Genomic DNA, 22284 nt, shown 5'->3' with positions numbered 1-22284 from the left:
AGATCCTTCAGTGCAGGGCATGAGTGACATGGTATAAGCCAGAAACATCCCACAGGATGCTGGCATGTTATCAGGTTATGTATGCATGTGCTTGAGCTAAGGCTAAAGGTAGCAAAGATTCCTGCCTGCGTGAAAACATAGTCCTTCACCATCTTGATTCTAATTATGGCCCCATCATGTCTCTTACAGCTCTGAAACTGACCAGCTGAAGCTGTTTTTGGCTGGGATTTTTCCCTAGGCCATATGGAAGCACTTCCCTATAATCATGCTTTGTGTGAAAGAAATGTGGGAAATGAAGCCATGTCTCCCCCTGAGTGTGCATCACTGGAGCCTGCAGAATCCACGCAGCTCCTGCCTCCACACCTTGCCAAGAATTCATTCCAATCTTCCCTGGGACTCACCCTGAGTCAGGACATGGCAATGAGATGCTGTTGGCACAGCCCTGCACTGGAGAAAGTGCACAAGGCTGCACACAGGATATCATTTCCATCACGCAGTGAGGCAGACACAAGGTGTAAGAGCCTGGAGCCAAAACCTTTGCTATGAAAAAATCAGAAATTTATCCAGATACAACACAGATTTCCTGTTCAGAGGGAGGAGGAGAGAGAAGGAACTGACAACCAACATAAACAGCTTTGGATATTGGAAAAGGAAACTAGAGGCCACTCAGGTATTAAAGAGAGAAAGCTCTAACAACAACAACAAACATATCTGTTTAGAGAGTCTTGACTTGGCATTTAGAAACTTAGTTGTATTTCTAGGTTTGTTCCTTATTTTGGTCTTGTCCACCTCAGGGCACACATGTGTGAGGCAAATAAACAAGATTGGCTTGTCTATTCTAAGCTTTTTGTCCATTTTTACATGGTGGCAGCCAAACCTATTGATACAGTGATACCTAAGGCCAACTGGGAACACCAGCATTTTGCTCAAGTTTTGACAGTATGAAAATAAACACACACTCTTCTAATGCATTCCTTGATACAAGTAGGATCCTGGGCTAGGTGGATCATGGGGCTGCCTCACAGGGTAATTCTTAAGATTTTTTCCCTTTATCCACTGTTCATTTCTCCTTTGACTGTCACTTCCAAAAACCATTTACAAATTTAACTTATTCCATAACAAGGAAGATTGTATAGGATATAAAGGGTCTGCTAACATGCTAACATGGATTGGTTTTCATTCTCCTGTCTTCCCACATCATCTCTTTCTACCTCCACATTCGTCTTTCTAGGGTGAGATTCTGGCTGGTCATACTCTTCTATCAGAACTGTGATTGAGAAAGGAGTATTCAAACCAAAGACCCTGTTCCTTTTAATGGAATTAAAAGTTGCCCCCTCCTCCTTTTAATTCAGCAAGGGAGAGTGTGGCCTGGAAGGAAGACTCTGTGACTAGAAATAAAGACTCCTGGGTTTTAGTCCTTTTGCATGTTTTTGTTTGTCTTCTGGCCCTGTGCATGAAGAGAGATGATGGAAAAATAGCATGTAGACTGTGTTGCGAAGGAATGTCATAGATTGTATTTTACATGGAGAAGCAGACAGACTGTGAACTCCCTGGCCTCTTCATGAATCGCCTTACACCTATGATAAAATCCGCATCCCTCTCCAAAGCCTTTAAAGCCTGTATCATCTGGCCCCTGTGTTACATCATGTGCTGCCATCTGCCCCTCATTCCCTAATCTCCAGTTATACTGGCTTTCTGGGAGATTCCAGAATGTCAGGTGCCCATTTCCCCCATGGGCCTTTGCACCAACCCATCCCCGAACCTGGAACCTGTGTCTCCCTGCTCTTCAACGTAGTTACCTCTTTCTCAACCTTGAGCACAAGTGTCGCCTCCTCAGAGAGGCTTTCTTTGACCACTCTACGTAAAGTAGGCCCTTCTCTTTTCTGTTTAGTTCTTGCTTAGCCTTTAGAGAAAGAAGTGGTTGTTTCATTTATTTGTTTAATTTGCCTCTCCCACTAGTAAGCTTTGCAAGAGCAGGCACCATGTCTATGGTGTTCACCATTTTATTCCTAGTGCTAGTGCAATACTGAACACATCATAGGAGCTCAGTTAATGTTGAACAAATGAATACATGGCCTTCGCTGGAGATGATTCTGCTTCCTGTTATGATTTCAGTGGGACTAAATGATATTGTGCATTAGAACTGGACTGGAAGCCAAAGACTGGGGTAATAACCTCAGTTTGGCCTCTAACAATCTATCTTCTTAGGCAAGATGCTTCACTTACTGGGACCTCAATTTTTTCATCTGCACAGTGAGCATGGAAAATTTATAAGACCTCTTCTAGCTCTGAAAATCTATTAAGTGTATGTGTAATTTGTTCGTTGTTTAAAAAAAATAGATCTTAGGATTGAGTGGAGTTTAGAGAAAGAAGTCCTAGGAACTTATATGAAGCAATTTTCCAAACTTTTAATAAAGGGCTTGACAGTGATGTCTTGTCTTTATTCTTAAAGGGCCCAGGAAATTTTAGATACACCACAAGAATGAGTTGGTGTGAAGTTTCCTCTTATCTCCCATGAACTGCTACTTGGTTGCCTTTTAACATGTTATTGTCACAACCTGCAAGAGGGAGGTTTAGTTTTTGCACTGACCCCCTCATTGGTATGTGAGCTCCTCAAGAACCTCATGCACCTGGCCCAGTACTTGGCACCCAGTATGTTTCCAGTAAAGGTGTGTTGACTTGACCTACACAGAATTGAAGAGCCCACTTAGACCAGCATCCCTATGGCAGCAGTCCTTGAGGAATGTGAATTAAAATCAGAAGCAGCTTATTGGTAGCCAAGCACTGCAACACCCGGGGTCACCCAGGAGACCTGACACCTGCTGACCAGCTGAGAGCACTGGGATTATTAGTAAAAATACTTATTGGGAAAATAATAATAATAGTGGCCCCCAGAGTTTGTATGCTTACACTGTGCTATGTATTTGTTATGTATGACATTATTTATTCTTAACATAACCCTACAAGGTAGATACTACTATACCCTTCCCATTTAACAAATGGAGAAATAGGCTCAGTGAAATTAAGCACCTTGGTCAAGGTCTCACAAATGGTGAGTGCTCAAGATGGTTCTGACCTCAGAGTTCATGTGCTTAACCACCCTCCCAAAGTGTCTTCCAAGGACAGCTAGATGAGCATGAGGCGAGAGGTGCACCGAGGCTTAGAGTGGTGGGACAGGGAACAAAGATAGCACAGAAATGGAGCCAGAGGGGAGCAAAGGCTGCCTCAGCCAACCTACCCCTTGTTTCCCCTTGGCAGAGCCCAGCCAGCTTCATGGTTCCTAACCCAGGGTGCACATCAGGAGCACTTGGGGAACTTGTCCCATGTTCTAATCCTCAGGCCCCACCCTAGAATTTTGAGGGGTAAATCTGGGCAATTGTAGGTCGCCAAACTTCCCAGGTGGCCAGTGGCGCATGCCTTTGGTTAACGCCTCTGCTTTTCAGTGTCTGATGCCCCACTACAGAGTCAGAAGGCAGATGACTGTTTTATCCTCACCGGCCTCCTGATTTCTTAGAGGCAGTATAAAGGGCAGAAAATGAGAGTTACACTATGATGCTCGAGAACATCTGGACAGATATTTGTTATTAGATGCTGTGTGACATAGTCCCATCTCCTGCGTGCTGTTCCAAAGCTAGCCCTGCCAGTGAGCACAGAAGCATACATTATTAGTCAGTCTGCTTGTTACCATGGTCTTTTGAGGTAAAGGCAATTTAGGCCAGTAAATAAACATACCTCAGGTTGGGAGCAGATGTTTCTACATAGGAGATGAGGGCTGAAGATACTCATTTGCAGATTCAGCAATCAGAGACTTTAGTAATGTGGCCTAACAGCTCAAGGCATGTGAGTCAGTTTTCAGTTTGCAGCCGATTGTTCTCAACAAGGCAAAGCTCTGCTGTGTTCCTTCCTTCTTTTGTAAAAAATTTGCTGTTAATTTCCTACATTTGCTTTTTCTACTTTTGCTTACTGGCATACTGCATTTTTCTCACCCCCATTTGCAAAGTAGTGTATAGACAGTCCTCCAGCTGCAGAATCAGTGTTGCTACCCATTGACTTTTCCTTTTTTCGCCTTCCAAAATCCTCCACTGCTCCTACAGAATGACAGATGAGCTTGAAGCAAACCTTACTATCCTACTTTTGAAAAATTGTGCAGACCCTGTTCTGTATAATACCATGCTAGGTAACTCCTTTTTTTTTTTTTTTTTTTTTTTTTTTTTTTTTTTTTTTTGAGATGGAGTTTTGCTCTTGTTGCCCAGGCTGGAGTGCAGTGGTGCAATCTCAGTTCACTGCAGCCTCCAACTCCTGGGTTCAAGTGATTCTCCTGCCTCAGCCTCCTGAATAGCTGGGATTACGGTCACGCGCCACCATGCCCAGCTAATTTTGTATTTTTAGTAGAGATGGAGTTTCACCGTGTTGGTCAGGCTGGTCTTGAACTCCTGACCTCAGGTGATCCACTTGCATCAGCCTCCCAAAGTGCTGGGATTACAGGCGTGAGCCACCATGCCCTGCCTCAGTAACTCTTTTTAGTCTAAGTGATGACAAATAGTTATGGGTGTGTGAGGGCATTAGCAAACACTTTTTTTTTTCAGTTTACAAAATGTTTTCACAACATTATCTCATTTTAAAAAATGCATTCCTTAAAAATAAAGCCTATGTTTTTTGCAATTTTCTATAGGGTTCAAATTATTAGCATTAGCATGTATTTAAAAACTTTTCTTATTTTTTAAAAAAACTACTTTATGCCTTGGGAATGGTGTGTGTGTGTGTGTGTGTGTGTGTTTGAATCTAAATAGCAGAAGGAGAAAATAAATGCAGGTTCTAGAAATGTAACATGAAAAATACTCTACAGAAAATTTTGTTCAGAAAAAAACCCCGACCAACTGAAAAAACACACACCAAAAAAACAAAACAAAACAAAACAAAAATAGAAAAGTGGGGGTGAGGTTGTCAAAGTGAGAGTCACTAAGACATCCTTTTCCTTGTTTTACCTTGGAATGTATATATTTAGGTTGATGTAGTTCTGGTTGAACTTTATAGTGAAAATAAATGGTCTGATATAAATTACAGTGCTTCTGGGCTGAAACTGATGTTTATTGATTAGTTAATATTGTGTGGACAATTTATTTCCTGTACATCTTGCTACTTAGCAAAGCTGTGATATCCAGCAGGAAATGAGACATAGAAAAAATATGATGGAACAGCTGGACTTGAGCATTTATGTGTGGGAGGGAAAGTCAGTGAATCTTAGGTCAGTCCAGTGATTGCAAAATCAAACAAGTGAAACCCATAAAATGAAACTCTGTGTGATGAGTGAATTTGAGTTTATTCAGCGTCACTTGGTCTCATAGTAGAAGGATTTAAAAGTGTAGTTTTGGGTCCTTACCCTGGTTCTAATGCTTAGGAACACTGATCTTGGGCAAGTCACTTTAACCTTGTAAAATTTTAATTGTCTTAATTGTAGAAATGAGTTTTCATTAGAATGAATGAGGTAATTTATCTCGTTCCTTAGCATGTTGCCTGGTGGCAGAGTAAGTGCTCAACATGGTTTTAATAATAACTTATACTTACCCAACCCCTAACTGGCACCAGGTTCTTTTCTAAGCCCTTTGCATATATTACCTCATTGAACACTCATAACAACGCATTGGAACAGATATTCCTATTCCAAGAGATTATCAAGAATCTCTTACCACCAAATTTCAATAAGACAGTTTTGGAATAATTCCAAACAATGATGTGATCAGCAGGAACCAGTTACCACCATCAACAACAAACCTAGGTGTCCCAGACATGAGCCTACTGTTAGCGACACCATAGGATGGGATGGAGAGGAAGCCTTTTCTCTCCATCTTATATGTTTTCTTTTTTAAATTAGACATGGTCACCTAGGCTGAATGCAATAGCATAATCATGGCTCACTGCAGCCTCGACCTCCTGGATTCAAGGGATCCTCCTGCCTCAGCCTCTTAAGTAGCTGGCACTACAGGCATGTACCACCACACCTGGCTAATTTTTAAATTTTTTGTTGAGACAAGGTCTCACTATGTTGCCCAAGCTGATCTCAAACTGCTAACCTCAAGTGATCTCCTACCTTAACCTCCCAAAGTCCTGGGATTACAGGCATGAGCCACCACGCCCAGCCACCGTCCGATATGTTTTCAATAATTGGCTTATAGACCATTAGAAACTATAGGATTTCAAAGCAGGCTTAGAATCAGACCTGCTTGGCAATGCCATCTGCATTCTTCTGATAGGAGGTTTCAGACAGGCTGTACTGAGCTTGTGCTGAACCACAAGCAGCAGTCTACTCTTTCTTACTGTACTTACAATTGCTTCCTCTCTTTATCATCGCCTCCAGCCCCAGGTCTACCTCCAGACCAAGGGGGGCCTTTACCAGGAGGCCATTTGTCTGTGGTTTGTGAATGGCCCATTCTGAAGGGTAAGATAAAGAAAGCATGGGTAATAGTCTTTGTATCAGTACAAGTAGGATTTCAAGCAAAAATACAAAATGAATACTTTGTTGATAATCAAAAAACAAATAGTTTAAAGAATTTGTGAACCAAATGCCATTACATCAAAATATGTAAAGAAAAATCCCCTGTAGTTAGATGAAATTGAAATCAGTAAAACTTCTGAGAGACTTTAATACATTGAAGTGACTGAAAATTACATAAAGAATCTGTGCAATATAATTGCTAATGTTACATTAATAGGTAACAGAGCATTGCATGGTGAGGAAATATACCTTCTTTTCAAACATTTATGCACCATAATACAAAAACTGATTCTATGCAAGGCTCCAAGGAAGATTAGAAAAAAAAAAATCCAAGTAAAACAGAAACCATCAGAACAGACCTCGCCCTGCAGCTGCACCCATCCATTCCCTGCTTCCTCCCGCTACAGAGGCACAAATGTCTGTCTTCCTTTCCAAGACTAATTAATGCCTCCATCTGCGTTCTGCATTCCAGCTCCTCTGTGTCCTCAGAGAACTCACTCCACCCATCATCCCCTCTCTTTCCTTTATCTTCTTTCACTCTCTCTTTCCTATCAGTGTTAATATGGCCAGCGGCTCTCTTCCCATCTTAAATAAAAGTATAATTTAAAAATGTCTATGTATTTGTGTGTATATACATGTGTGTATATACATATGTGTGTATATGTATGTTTATATATGTGTATGTATATGGGTGTATAATATTTATATATAAAAATATTTTTAAATTATATATATATATAGAACACTCTTTTAAATGTAATCACGTCTCCAGCTACCGCCCTAATCTTTCACCTACTCTTTACTGCCAAGTCTTGAAAAAACTGTTTACACTTTTGCTGTCTCTAATTTTTCATCATCATGTATTCCTCAGATCACAGCTTCCTGTGCCAGCTACTTGATTGAAACTGCTTTGGCAAAGCACATTAACAGTCTCTTTACTGCTCATCCAAAAGGCACTTTTAAGCCCTCATCTGCAGAGCACTTGGTACTCCTGGCTCCTGCCTTCTTAAAATCCTTGGCCTCACAGGATTCTCACTTCGTTTCTGGTCAGACCTAGAACTGGACCGCCTCTTGCAGGACAGTGAAGAAATGCTGAAAAGTTTGTGACTATGGACCAGTCCTCCCTTTCTGCCCTTTCTGACTTGAGTTCTCCCTCTCTATATCCTGCACCCGTGCTGCTCAAAATGTGGCTGACAGTCTAGCAGTATCAGCATCACCTGAGAGGCTGCTGCTGGTCGGGCACTTTCTTGGGCTCCACCCTAAACTGCTGGATCTGAATTTCTATGGGTGGAGCAGGTGTCTGTGTTTTAACAAGTTTTCTAGATGATTCATATTTAGGAAAAATGTTTGGGAAGTACTGCCTTATCAGCGTATCACAGAGACTTCTACAAATGTATCAAACTTTAGTGGAGGGTTACAGAAATGAAAGGGAATTCCAGTTTAGGAGATGATCCTTATAGGATGCTCCTTGTTCCTAGCTTTGCCTGGGTGCTCGGCAGTGTGCTTGCTCTCCAAGAGTTATATAGTAGGCAGCTCCACCCAGAAGAACATTTTCCTCAAGTTTGAGCCTTTTTGGCTAAAATCAACTGCCAGGGGGTTTGATTTGCAAGGTTTCACTAAAGTGTATAATTATCAATGGGACAATGGTTGGAATATACACATATATGTACACACACCCCAAGACAAATGCCTCCCCAAGATACCACAGCCTATATTCACAAAGATTTTGCAAGAGAGCCCAACCAATCCGCCCAAATAGGTTTTCTTCAGTTCAGTAAAGCTTTCTAATTTATATGTATTTTCAAAACAATTTTTATTACATATATAATATGCTGTATATTTGTTGTAAAAAAATCCAGAATATCCAGGCAAGGAAATTGACAAACATGTCATGTATTCAGTCACACTGCCAAGAGATTACACCTGTTATCATATTAGTGTGTATCCTGCCCGGGGTGAGGTGAAGTGGTTGAGGATGCATAATATATATTGATAATTTATATTGTAAAATTAAGACATACTGTTTATAAAACTTATAAAAACTTCAAATGGCACAGAAGGATATAAAATGGAAAGTAAAAGTCACCCTCTACCATCCACAAACTCCTAACCAGTTCCACTTTTTAGAGGTCTAAACAGGATGAACGGTTGCTTCTATTAAGATATTTCCTATGGATGTGTATGTGTGCACCTTTCCATATAAACATGTATGCTTTTGAGAAGTATACAGAATTGATCATTAGGTATAAATTTTTTTACAATTTCTTTTTATTCAGTGAGGTTTTTTTGCCTATCCGTTCTCATAATTTGGCTTGTTTTTTTTTGTTTTTGAGATGGAGTCTTGCTTTGTCGCCCAGGCTGGTGTTCAATGGTATGGTCTTGGCTCACTGCGACCCCTGCCTCCTGGGTTCAAGCAATTCTCGTGCCTCAACCTCCTGAGTAGCTGGGATTGTAGGTGCCAGCCACCATGCCTGGATAATTTTTGTATTTTTTAGTAGAAACAGGGTTTTACCATGTTGGCCAGGCTGGTCTTGAACTCCTGACCTCAGGTGATCCACCCACCTTAGCCTCCCAAAGTGCTAGGATTACAGGCATGAGCCACCACGCACAGCTGGTTGTGCCCATTTTTTAAAAGTTCATTCCACCATATTCCATCTTTTCTCTAGCCATTGCAAATGGGGCATTTTCTTCCATTATTTTTCTAAATGATTATTGTTGGTATTTCTAAAATCTAATAATTTTTTAATATTAATTTCTTCTTGATTTCTAATGCTTAGACTATTTTTTCTTGACTAATTACCTTGGCTAATCTTTTAAAAACTCTTAAGTCATATGGTGCTAACTGGTATCCCATCATTTCCCCAATTAAACAGCAGTGTTTCTAATGTTTAAGCATTAAGCATATTAATCATGACTTGCATTTGTAAATGATGTTACAAACATTTACTTTATTTTATATACAGAATTTTTATCAGGAATAATGACTGAATTTTACTAAATGCTGGAAACTTATTTGAGGTAATCAAACTTTTCTACTTTGTCTATTAATATGGTAAATTACATTAGTAGGTTTCCTAAATTTGAGCAACACTAGCATTTGTTGGGTAAACTTCATTTGTATATAGTGCATAATTCAAATTTATGATTAAATTTTCTTTTCAAATATTTTACTTAGGAATTTGGTATCAAATAGATGTTAGTGACATTGGAATGTAGTTTTATCCCCAAAATTGTACTGTGTAAAATTTTCAAGCATACATAAAAGTTGATAAAATAACACAATTAACTACTGTACATTTTTTCAACTAGATTCAATAATTACTTATATTTTGCTACATTGGTTCATTATCCCTATCTGTCACTCTATATCTATCTATCTATCTATCTATCTATCTATCTATCTATCTGTCTAATTCCTCCATCCAACTAGCTAGCTGACCCTTGTTAATTTACAGACATCACAACACTCACTTCTAAGTATTAATACTTTAGCATGACTCTTCTAAAAATAAGGATCTTCTTTATAACATCGTCTCACTAGTACACCTAAAAAATTATAATTTCTAAATATTATCTAATATCCAATCTATGTTAAAATTTCTCTTTTTATAGTTGTTTTTCCCCTTGAACTGGTCAAGCCTCACTTATTGCATTTAGTTTTTCTATCTCTTTAGTCTTTTTTTTTTAGTGCACTTATTTTTTCGTGGTATTGACTTTGTAAAGAGTTCATTCCAGTTGTATTGTAGCATGTCCCATATTCTGGATTTGTCTGATCATTTTCCATTTAATTTGTTGATCTCCCTCACGTAATTCCTGTGAATCGATCAGTAAGGTCTTCGGTTTAATTAGAATTGGATTGAACATTTGTGGCAGCAGCACATCAAAAGTGATGCGTGATTTATGTTGCGTCATATCAGGAAGTTGATGATGTCAGCTTGATCCAGTATTACTCACACAGGTGGTGAACTACGCATACTCTTTTGTATAGATCCATGTTTCCCTGTAAGAAATCTGCAGAGTGATGCCTTGACAAGGTGTAAATATTCTGTCTTGCAACATTCTTTCACACCGTGGCTTTAGTGTACATTGATGATCCTTGCCTGAAACAGTATTTAACACAGAGAGTTGCAAACGGTTATTTTCTAATTCTTTCATTCCTTCTTCACTCATTCTTCTGTTTTTAAAAAAAGGTTTCTGTTTCTGAATTTCTCACTCTGTATTCAGAGATTTTTATTTATTTAATGTTTTATATATTACTGACAATAGTCTTTTTGGGTTTCAAATTGTCCAAAATGTAGCCAGTGGGAGCACTTTAAACTGTCTTCTTTTGTCATAATTCCATTGAATTTTAGACATTGCCTTGGTTTCTAGAGCAACAGGTGTTCCAAGCCCACCTTGAATTTTCCCTACTCCGGACCTGGCATTACCTGGTTTTTCATGGAGAGTTGGTTATTTTTAGTGGGCTGTGTGTGTGTGTGTGTGTGTGTGTGTCTGTGTCTGTGTCTGTGTGTGTGTGTGTGCTTATGTGTCTATGTTGGGTTATACCTTCAACACTCAGCCAAGGTAGTTGACAACTTTGTTCTAGCCTTTACTTCCTGCTTCCTCAGAGTCTGTAGGTTAGCCATAGATGACAGCTTAGGACCTTCTCAGGTTGTTTCTGGGCATGCACAAAGCTCTGGCATATGCAGAGCCCCACATAGACATGCGGTCTTCTAGATTTTCAGGAATATGTTGGAGTTTTTCAAAGCTACCTGTGGACATCTCATTCCCAGCTTTTTGGTTAGCTTATGTTTTCCCCAATTGTTTGTTATCCACCACCTCATGCAACCTCAATGTTAAACAAGTATCTCTGATTGTTTTGGACAAATGCCTCCTGGGGAAAAGCTGTTTACACTGGGCAAACTCCCAGTTAGATAAACCAAAGACAGCTTTGTGAGTGAAGTCTTCCAGGGAACCACTACACAGGTCAAATAATAATTGGGAATTGGGCATTGAAGGAGCTCCAAACCCATTCTACCCCCGCAGAGTCTGCCAGGCTGCTGGTTAGCACTGTGATTATGGGGTGTTGTTTTCAAGGTTACCATGGAGGTGGAGAATGGGGAGAGATGGAAATAGGCAGCTTAGCATGCCACAAAGCTCACTGTTCTTACTGAGCACTTTTCTTTGATAATTACTGCTCAGATTGTTGCAAGCCTTTGGTTAATTTCCAGAGTTTTAAAAATGTTGGTTCTGACCATTTTTGCTGGTGTTTTTACTGATTTTATGGAGGAGAGGATTTTTCAGAAGTCTTTATCACTTTTGCTTGTTTGTTCAAATTAGTCTCTACAAAAAATTAAAAAATTAGCCAGGCATGCTGGCATGCAACTGTAGCCCCAGCTACTCAGGTGGCTGAGTTGGGAGGATTGCTTGAGCCCAGGAGGTAGAGGCTGCAGTGAGCCTAGATCAGGCCACTGCACTCCAGCCTGGGTGACAGAGTGAGACCCTGTCTCAAAAAACAAAAACAAAACAAAACAAAAGAAAAACAACAAAGCATGATGAATGCATTAATCTTTTCTTTACTTACCAGTTTTCGAAACGATGAGCTGTTTGCTAGCATCCTTAAAATGACTGATGTTGTAGTATGCGTCATTTCCTTTCCTTTCCTTTTTTTTTTTGCCCGAAACAAGCTGTCACTGTGTTACCCAGGCTGGAGTGCAATGGGTTGATCATAGTTCACTGCAGCCTCAACCTCCTGGGCTCAAGTGATCCTCCCACCCCAGACTTCCAAGTAGCTGGGATTACAGGCACACACCACCATACCCACATTAAAAAAAAATTATAAAATTTCTTGGTAGTGACCGGGTTTCCCTATGTTGCCCCGACTAGTCTTGAACTCCTGGGCTCAAGCCATCCTCTCGCCTTGGCCTCCCAAACTGCTAAGACTACAGATGTGAGCCACCATGCCTGGCCCCCTCCTTTTTTTAAAAAAAGCTAAATAATAATCCATTGTAGGTATATACCAAAAAATATCTGTGAGAAGCATGATTTCCAGTAGGTAATTGTCTAGGCCAAGGATCATGAATTTTTTCTGTGAAAGGCCAGATAGCACAGTAAATATTTTAGGTTTATTGAGCTGTATAATCTTCATTACCATGACTCAATTCTGCATTTGTAGAACAAAAACAGCCTTATCCATTCATCCACAGATAGATACTTAGGTTGTTTCTTCCTTTTGTCTATTGGGAATAATGCTGCCATGATCATGAATGTACCAATATCTGTTTGTGTCCCTGCTTTCAATTCTTTCAATTCCACCTAGAGGTGGAATTGCTGGATCATATGGTAATTCTATGTTTAATATCTTGAGGACTTGCCATACTATTTTCCATGGTAGTTGTACCATTTAACATTTTCACCACCAGTTCACAAGGGTTCTTTTTGCCACATCCTCACCAATACTTGTTATTTTCTGCTTGTTTTGTTTTTTTTTTTTTTGTATAATTCTCATCCTAATGGGTGTGAAGTGGTACCTGATTGTGGTTTTGATTTTCAATTCCCTAATAATTATTGATATTGAGCATTTTCATGTGCTTATTGGCCATTAGTATAGCTGTTTTGGAGAAATCCAAGTCCTTTTGTCCTTTTTATTGAATGAGTTGTTTTTTGTTGTTGTTGAGTTACAAGTATTCTTTATATATTCTAGATAATAACCCCTTTCCAAGATGTGATTTGCAAATGTTTCCCCCCATTCTGTGGGTTGCCTCTTCACTCTGTTCATAGTGTCCTTTTGTGCACAAAGGTTTGATTTTGATTTGGTCAAATTTAGTCTTTTTTCATGTGTTTCCTGTGCTTTTAGTGTCATATCCAAGATACCACTGCCCTATTTTTTAACCTTCCTTTTTTAAAGTCTTCAATGTATATATTGGCAGGCTTTCCACGTCAGGTCATATAGCTTCTTATCATTACTTTTATCAGTTGTAGAGTATTCCTTAGTATGGATGTTCTTGTTTATGTAATCTTTCCCACATTGATGGACATTTAGGTATGGTTCAGTCTTTCCTTTTACATGTATACATGTTAAAAACAAACAAAAAATCTGGAATGGACATTCATCAAAGTGTTAGAAGTGATTATCTCTGGGCAATAGGATTAGAAAAAGATTTATTTTGTATTTTTGTTTATCTGCATTTTCTGATTTTTAATAACAAACAGGTATTTCTATTTAATAAAAACTTGCAAATTAGTCAATCAATATATTGATATCCTTTGCTTCACTAATTTCACTCTGGAGAGTTTATCCAAAAAAAATTGTTTTGCGTTAAGTTAGACAAAAACATCTGCTTGAAGTAATTCGTATCATTGATAATGTTCTAGTTTCATTTAGAAACAGAGAATGTTCAGATAGGGGACTAGTGAGACAAAATATCGTATATGAGCTTAGATTATTATGTGAACACAAAAATTAAATTATCAGAGTATGTAGCAGTGTGAAAAAACATCTCTGAGGACCAGGATTTCCAGTAGGTAATTGTCCAGTCCAAGGATCATGAAATTTTTCTGTGAAAAGTCAGATAGTACAATAAATATTTTAGCCTTATTGAGCCATATGGTCTTCATTACTACAACTCAGTTCTACCTTGAAAAGCATAAACAGCCTTAAATGAATGAATGAAGAGGTGTGGCTAGATTTGGCCCAGGGGCCACGGTTTGCAGACCCTCATCAAAGCACGTGGATTGGTCCATGAGAGTAAAGGCAATTGAGGTAGGCAGTGCATTTACTTTAAACGTTTCTTTAATGTTATTTAAGGGTGTATTTAAATGAAATTATGTAATATTCATCTGCTTTACACATAGTTGGTGATTTCCAAAGATTTATTTATTTTTTTCTTGAGACAGAGTGTCACTCTGTTGCCCAGTGGCACATTCTCAGCTCACTGCAGACTACACCTCCTGGGTTCCAGCAATTCTCCTGCCTCAGCCTCCCGGGTAGCTGGGACTACAGGCACACGCCATCACACCTGGTTAATTTTTGTATTTTTAGTAGAGATGGGGTTTCACCATTTTGGCCAGGCTGGTCTCGAACTCCTGACCTCAAGTGATCTGCCCACCTTGGCCTCCCAAAGTGCTAGGATTACAGAAATGAAATATAGTTAAGAATATTTTGCAGATACCCCCAGTTTTGATTGACTTGCTCATTTTCATGGGTCTTTAGTGTACTGGTTTTATTGCAGTTGTGTTCTGTTCTTTCCCAGGAGAAGAAAATGTAATCGCTGTTCCTTTGGGAAGTCGCAGTGTGAGAATTACAGTGAAAGGACCTGCCCACCTCTGTAAGTAGAATTTAATCTTAACATTTTTTAATATCCTGAAAGTTTAGTTAGCCAAAAAAAAACAAAAAACAAAAAACCCACAAACCAAACCAACAAGCAAAAAAACTTTCTCTAAGTTAATGGGTAATGTTACCGAGCTTGCATCCACTTACTTGGCACAGCAAAGCTAAACACTGACATTAGGATTTGCAGCCAGAAACAGTGAGGCATTTATTGCAGAGCACCAAGCAAGGAGAATCAAACAGCTCATGCTTAAGACCTGAACTCCCTGATGTCTTACATGTAAGGATTTTTAAAGACAGGGAGATCGAAGTTATAGGGAAAGTCACAAATTAATACATGGAGGCTATGTACTGGTTTGACCTGAAAAGGTGGAATATCTTGAAGTGGGGGCTTACAGACCATAGGTAGATTCAAATATTTTCTGATTTGCAATTGGTTAAGAAAGGGAAGTTTTGCCTAAAGACTTGGAATCAGCAGAAAAGAATGTTAGATCTGGCCCTTGGGTGTGATCTCCTCCAGGTGCCTCAGGAAGAAATGTAGGACAAAGAAAGGCAGTCAGAGTTTAGCCTCAGTTCCCTCTTAACCGGAGGTCTCTGTGCCAGTGGATCCGTTTGGTAGGGATCTAGATTTCCTGAAAAACTACTCAGGGACCTATGTTAAAATGTTAACTTTAGTTTCTATAGGGAACCATACATCCTGTGACTCTAACTTTTTCTGGCTATTGTTTTAATCCACTATTACCTTGTTGCTTGTGAAGTTGCTCATTACTTCTCAAGGCTAGCTAGGTGCCTGGAATTTCTCTTGAAGGAATTCAGATTTTCCCTTATTTCCATTCTTGGGGGTGGTGGTACCCTGTTGGGTACCCCCAATTATTCTGTAGTGGGCAAAATAGTCTATATAACAAGGGAAATTATCTGTATTGTACCCTGAATTTTTCTGTTCTCATACCCCAATGGGAAATTTACCTGTTTAAGATTAATCCCCTCATGGGAGAATAAAAACCAAATTTTATGTCAAATAAACTATTTTTGTATAGGATGGCTGGGTGTGGTTCATTACAGGCTCACGCCTGTAATGCCAGCTCTTTGAGAGGCTATGGCAAGAGGATCACTTGAGTCTAGGAGTTTGAGACAAGCCTGGGCAGCACAGGAAGACCCCATCTCTGCAAAAAATTTTTTAAAAAATTAGCTAGGCATAGTGGCGCACGCCTGTAGTCCAAGCTACTCAAGAGGCTGAGGTAGTCCAAGGAGTAGCTTGGCTACTACAGGCGTGCAGCCCAAGCTACTCCTTGAGCCTAGGAGTTCAAGGTTGCAGTGAGCTCTGATTGCACCACTGCAATCTTCCACTCCAGCCTGAGTGACACAGGAAGACCATGTCTCTAAAATAATAATAGTATATGGAGAGTAAAGTAAGATTTGGGAATGTTGTGGAGATTTCAGCAAAGTGGGACAAAAAAACCAAAACAAAACAAAATTTAAAATACAAAACCTTATCAGTGAATATGGCTGATCAGAACAAGCCTTGCTGCTAGCACATCACAGCTTCCCATCTAGGGGTCCCTGAAGGCTGACACTGGTTTCCCAGAATACTGTGAGTTTGAAATAATAAATAGATGATTGTGATGGTTTCACTCTGGGAATACACTGAAACCGTTAAATTATGCATTTTAAAAGGGCAAAGTTTATGGCATGCAAATTATATATGGAAAAGATGCTTAAAAAACAAAAAAATGCAGCAGATGGTCTTGATAATCTCATGATATTAAAGTCCATTCCCCAAAATTCAGCTCCAAAACTAGTTTTATAAATTGTAAAAACAGAATAAGTAAGCAGTAAACAGAATAAGTAAAGGTGAGGGAGGTGGAGCCAAGATGGCCTAATAGGAACAGCTCCAGTCTACAGCTCCCAGCGTGAGCGACGCAGAAGATAGGTGATTTCTGCATTTCCAAATGAGGTACTGGGTTCATCTCTCTGGGGAGTGTCGGAAAGTGGGTGCAGGACAGTGGGTGCAGCACACTGAGCGTGAGCCAAAGCAGGGCGAGGCATCGCGTCACCCGGGAAGCTCAAGGGGTCAGGGAATTCCCTTTCCTAGTCAAAGAAAGGGGTGACAGACGGCACCTGGAAAATCGGGTCACTCCCACCCTAATACTGCGTTTTTCCAACGGTCTTAGCAAACGGCACACCAGGAGATTATATCCCGTGCCTGGCTCGGAGGGTCCTACGCCCACAGAGCCTCGCTCATTGCTAGCACAGCAGTCTGAGATCAAGCTGCAAGGTGGCAGCGAGGCTGAGGGAGGGGCGCCCGCCATTGCTGAGGTTTGCCTCTGTAGACACCACCTACTCCACCTAGGGGCGCCTGCCTGCCTCTGCAGACTCCACATCTGGGGGCAGGGCACAGCCAAACAAAAGGCAGCAGAATCCTCTGCAGACTTAAATGTCCCTGTCTGACAGCTTTGAAGAGAGTAGTGGTTCTCCCAGCACGCAGCTGGAGATCGGAGAACGGACAGACTGCCTCCTCAAGTGGGTCCCTGACCCCCGAGTAGGCTAACTGGGAGGCACCCCCAGTAGGGGCAGACTGACACCTCACACGGCCGGGTACCCCTCTGAGACAAAACTTCCAGAGGGACGATCAGGCAGCAACATTTGCTGTTCACTGGTATCCTCTGTTCTGCAGCCTCCACTGCTGATACCCAGGCAAACAGGGTCTGGAGTGGACCTCCAGCAAACTCCAGCAGACCTGCAGCTGAGGGTCCTGACTGTTAGAAGGAAAACTAACAAACAGAAAGGACATCCACACCAAAACCCCATCTGTACGTCACCATCATCAAAGACCAAAGGTAGATAAAACCACAAAGATGGGGAAAAAACAGAGGAGAAAAACTGGAAACTGTAAAAATCAGAGCGCCTCTCCTCCTCCAAAGGAATGCAGCTCCTCACCAGCAACGGAACAAAGCTGAATGGAGAATGACTTTGACGAGTTGAGCGAAGAAGGCTTCAGAAGATCAAACTACTCCGAGCTAAAGGAGGAAGTCCGAACCCATGGCAAAGAAGTTAAAAACCTTGAAAAAAAATTAGACGAATGGCTAACTAGAATAACCAATGCAGAGAAGTCCTTAAAGGACCTGATGGAGCTGAAAACCAAGGCACGAGAACGTGACGAATGCACAAGCCTCAGTAGCCAATTCGATCCACTGGAAGAAAGCATATCAGTGATGGAAGATCAAATGAATGAAATGAAGTGAGAAGAGAAGTTTAGAGAAAAAAGAATAAAAAGAAACAAACAAAGCATCCAAGAAATATGGGACTATGTGAAAAGACCAAATCTACGTCTGATTGGTGTACCTGAAAGTGACAGGGAGAATGGAACCAAGTTGGAAAACACTCTGCAGGATATTATCCGGGAGAACTTACCAAATCTAGCAAGGCAGGCCAACATTCAAATTCAGGAAATACAGAGAACGCCACAAAGATACTCCTCGAGAAGAGCAACTCCAAGACACATAATTGTCAGATTCACCAAAGTTGAAATGAAGGAAAAATTGTTAAAGGCAGCCAGAGAGAAAGGTCGGGTTACCCACAAAGGGAAGCCCATCAGACTAACAGCAGATCTCTTGGCAGAAACTCTACAAGCCAGAATAGAGTGGGGGCCAATATTCAACATTCTTAAAGGAAAGAATTTTCAACCCAGAATTTCATATCCAGCCAAACTAAGCTTCATAAGTGAAGGAGAAATAAAATCCTTTACAGACAAGCAAATGCTGAGAGATTTTGTCACCACCAGGCCTGCCTTACAAGAGCTCCTGAAGGAAGCACTCAACATGGAAAGGAACAACCAGTACCAGCCACTGCAAAAACATGCCAAATTGTAAAGACCATCGAGACTAGGAAGAAACTGCATCAACTAATGGGCAAAAGAACCAGCTAACATCATAATGATAGGATCAAATTCACACATAACAATATTAACCTTAAATGTAAATGGGCTAAATGCTCCAATTAAAAGACACAGACTGGCAAATTGGATAAAGAGTCAAGACCCATCAGTGTGCTATATTCAGGAAACCCATCTCATGTGCACAGACACACATAGGCTCAAAATAAAGGGATGGAGGAAGATCCACCAAGCAAATGGGAAACAAAAAAAAGCAGGGGTTGCAATCCTAGTCTCTGATAAAACAGACTTTAAACCAGCAAAGATCAAAAGAGACAAAGAAGGCCATTACATAATGGTAAAGGGATCAATTCAACAAGAAGAACTAACTATCCTAAATATATATGCACCCAATACAGGAGCACCCAGATTCATAAAGCAAGTCCTGAGTGACCTACAAAGAGACTTAGACTCCCACACAATAATAATGGGAGACTTTAACACCCCACTGTCAACATTAGACAGATCAACGAGACAGAAAGTTAACAAGGATACCTAGGAATTGAACTCAGCTCTGCACCAAGCAGACCTCATAGACATCTACAGAACTCTCCACCCAAAATCAACAGAATATACATTCTTTTCAGCACCACACTACACCTATCCCAAAACTGACCACATAGTTGGAAGCAAAGCACTCCTCAGCAAATGTAAAATAACAGAAATTATAACAAACTGTCTTTCGGACCACAGTGTGATCAAACTAGAACTCAGGATTAAGAAACTCACTCAAAACCACTCAACTACATGGAAACTGAACAGTCTGCTCCTGAATGACTACTGGGTACATAACGAAATGAAGGCAGAAATAAAGATGTTCTTTGAAACCAACGAGAACAAAGACACAACATACCAGAATCTCTGGGACACATTCAAAGCAGTGTGTAGAGGGAAATTTATAGCACTAAATGCCCACAAGAGAAAGCAGGAAAGATCTAAAATTGACACCCTAACATCACAATTAAAAGAACTAGAGAAGCAAGAGCAAACACATTCAAAAGCTAGCAGAAGGCAAGAAATAACTAAGATCAGAGCAGAACTGAAGGAAATAGAGACACAAAAAACCCTTCAAAAAAATCAGTGAATCCAGGAGCTGGTTTTTTGAAAAGATCAACAAAATTGATAGACTGCTAGCAAGATTAATAAAGAAGAAGAGAGAGAAGAATCAAATAGACGCAATAAAAAATGACAAAGGGGATATCACCACAGATCCCACAGAAATACAGACTACCATCAGAGAATACTATAAACACCTCTACACAAATAAACTAGAAAATCTAGAAGAAATGGATAAATTCCTGGACACATACACCCTCCCAAGACTAAACCAGGAAGAAGTTGAATCTCTGAATAGACCAATAACAGGCTCTGAAATTGAGGCAATAATTAATAGCCTACCAACCAAAAAAAGTCCATGACCAGATGGATTCACAGCTGAATTCTACCAGAAGTACAAGGAGGAGCTGGTACCATTCCTTCTGAAACTATTCCAATCAATAGAAAAAGAGAGAATCTTCCCTAACTCATTTTATGAGGCCAGCATCATCCTGATATCAAAGCCTGGCAGAGACACAACAAAATAAGAGAATTTTAGACCAATATCCCTGATGAACATCGATGCAAAAATCCTCAATAAAATACTGGCAAACCGAATCCAGCAGCACATCAAAAAGCTTATCCACCATGATCAAGTGGGCTTCATCCCTGGGATGCAAGGCTGGTTCAACATACGCAAATCAATAAACGTAATCCAGCATATAAACCAAAGACAAAAATCATGTGATTATCTCAATAGATGCAGAAAAGGCCTTTGACAAAATTCAACAATACTTCATGCTAAAAACTCTCAATAAATTAGGTATTGATGGGATGTATCTCAAGGTAATAAGAGCTATCTATGACAAACCCACAGCCAATATCATACTGAATGGGCAAAAACTGGAAGCATTCCCTTTGAAAACTGGCACAAGACAGGGATGCCCTCTCTCGCCACTTCTATTCAACATAGTGTTGGAAGTTCTGGCCAGGGCAATCATGAAGGAGAAAGAAATAAAGGTTATTCCATTAGGAAAAGAGGAAGTCATTGTCCCTGTTTGCAGATGACATGATTGTGTATCTAGAAAACCCCATCGTCTCAGCCCAAAATCTCCTTAAGCTGATAGGCAACTTCAGCAAAGTCTCAGGATACAAAATCATGTGCAAAAATCACAAGCATTCTTATACACCAATAACAGACTAACAGAGAGCCAAATCATGAGTGAACTCCCATTCACAATTGCTTCAAAGAGAATAAAATACCTAGGAATCCAACTTACAAGGGACATGAAGCACCTCTTCAAGGAGAGCTACAAACCACTGCTCAATGAAATAAAAGAGGATAGAAACAAATGGAAAAACATTCCATGCTCATGGATAGGAAGAATCAATATCGTGAAAATGGCCATACTGCCGAAGGTAATTTATAGATTCAATGCCATCCCCATCAAGCTACCAATGAATTTCTTCATAGAATTGGAAAAAACTACTTTAAAGTTCATATGGAACCAAAAAAGAGCCCACATTGCCAAGTCAATCCTAAGCGAAAAGAACAAAGCTGGAGGCATCACGCTACCTGACTTCAAACTATACTACAAGGCTACAGTAACCAAAACAGCATGGTACTGGTACCAAAACACAGATATAGACCAATGGAACAGAACAGAGCCCTCAGAAATAATGCCACGTATCTACAACCATCTGATCTTTGACAAACCTGAGAAAAACAATAAATGGGGAAAGGATTCCCTATTGAATAAATGGTGCTGGGAAAACTGGCTAGCCATATGTAGAAAGCTGAAACTGGATCCCTTCCTTACGCCTTATACAAAAATTAATTCAAGATGGATTAAAGATTTAAATGTTAGACCTAAAACCATGAAAACCCTAGAAGAAAACCTGGGCAATACCATTCAGGACATAGGCATGGGCAAGGACTTCATGTCTAAAACAGCAAAAGCAATGGCAGCAAAAGCCAAAATTAACAAATGGGATCTAATTAAACTAAAGAGCTTCTGCACAGCAAAAGAAACTACCATCAGAGTGAACAGGCTACCTACAGAATGGGAGAAAATTTTTGCATCCTACTCATCTGACAAAGGGCTAATATCCAGAATCTACAATGAACTCCAACAAATTTACAAGAAAAAAACAACCCCATCAAAAAGTGGGCAAAGGATATGAACAGACACTTCTCAAAAGAAGACATTTTATGCAGCCAAAAGACAAATGAAAAAATGCTCATCATCACTGGCCTTCAGAGAAATGGAATCAAAACCACAATGAGATACCATCTCACACCAGTTAGAATGGCGATCATTAAAAAGTCAGGAAACACCAGGTGCTGGAGAGGATGTGGAGAAATTGGAACACTTTTACACTGTTGGTGGGACTGTAAACTAGTTCAACCATTGTGGAAATCAGTGGGGCAATTCCTCAGGGATCTAGAACTAGAAATACCATTTGACCCAGCCATCCCATTACTGGGTATATACCCAAAGGATTATAAATCATGCT

At 40.1% G+C, this 22284-nt stretch overlaps 1 protein-coding gene across 8 annotated transcripts in view; it reads left to right on the top strand.

Annotated features, from left to right (window-relative positions):
• ADAMTSL3 (ADAMTS like 3) overlaps window positions 1-22284 on the top strand; it is a 388590-nt gene that overhangs the window by 185745 nt on the left and 180561 nt on the right. For all 8 annotated transcript variants that reach the window (XR_008513716.2, XM_024232567.3, XM_024232568.3 and 5 more), the window contains one exon: window positions 14725-14799. Coding sequence is in view for 7 of the 8 variants with exons in the window: in XM_024232567.3 (XP_024088335.2) it covers window positions 14725-14799 (75 nt within the window). In the remaining variant the exon portion in view is untranslated. The remainder of the gene's footprint in view (window positions 1-14724; window positions 14800-22284) is intronic.

Source organism: Pongo abelii, chromosome 16, assembly GCF_028885655.2.
Source record: "Pongo abelii isolate AG06213 chromosome 16, NHGRI_mPonAbe1-v2.0_pri, whole genome shotgun sequence".
Classification (NCBI taxonomy): Eukaryota; Metazoa; Chordata; class Mammalia; order Primates; family Hominidae; genus Pongo; species Pongo abelii.
This window is presented reverse-complemented; position numbering and strand designations above follow the sequence as displayed.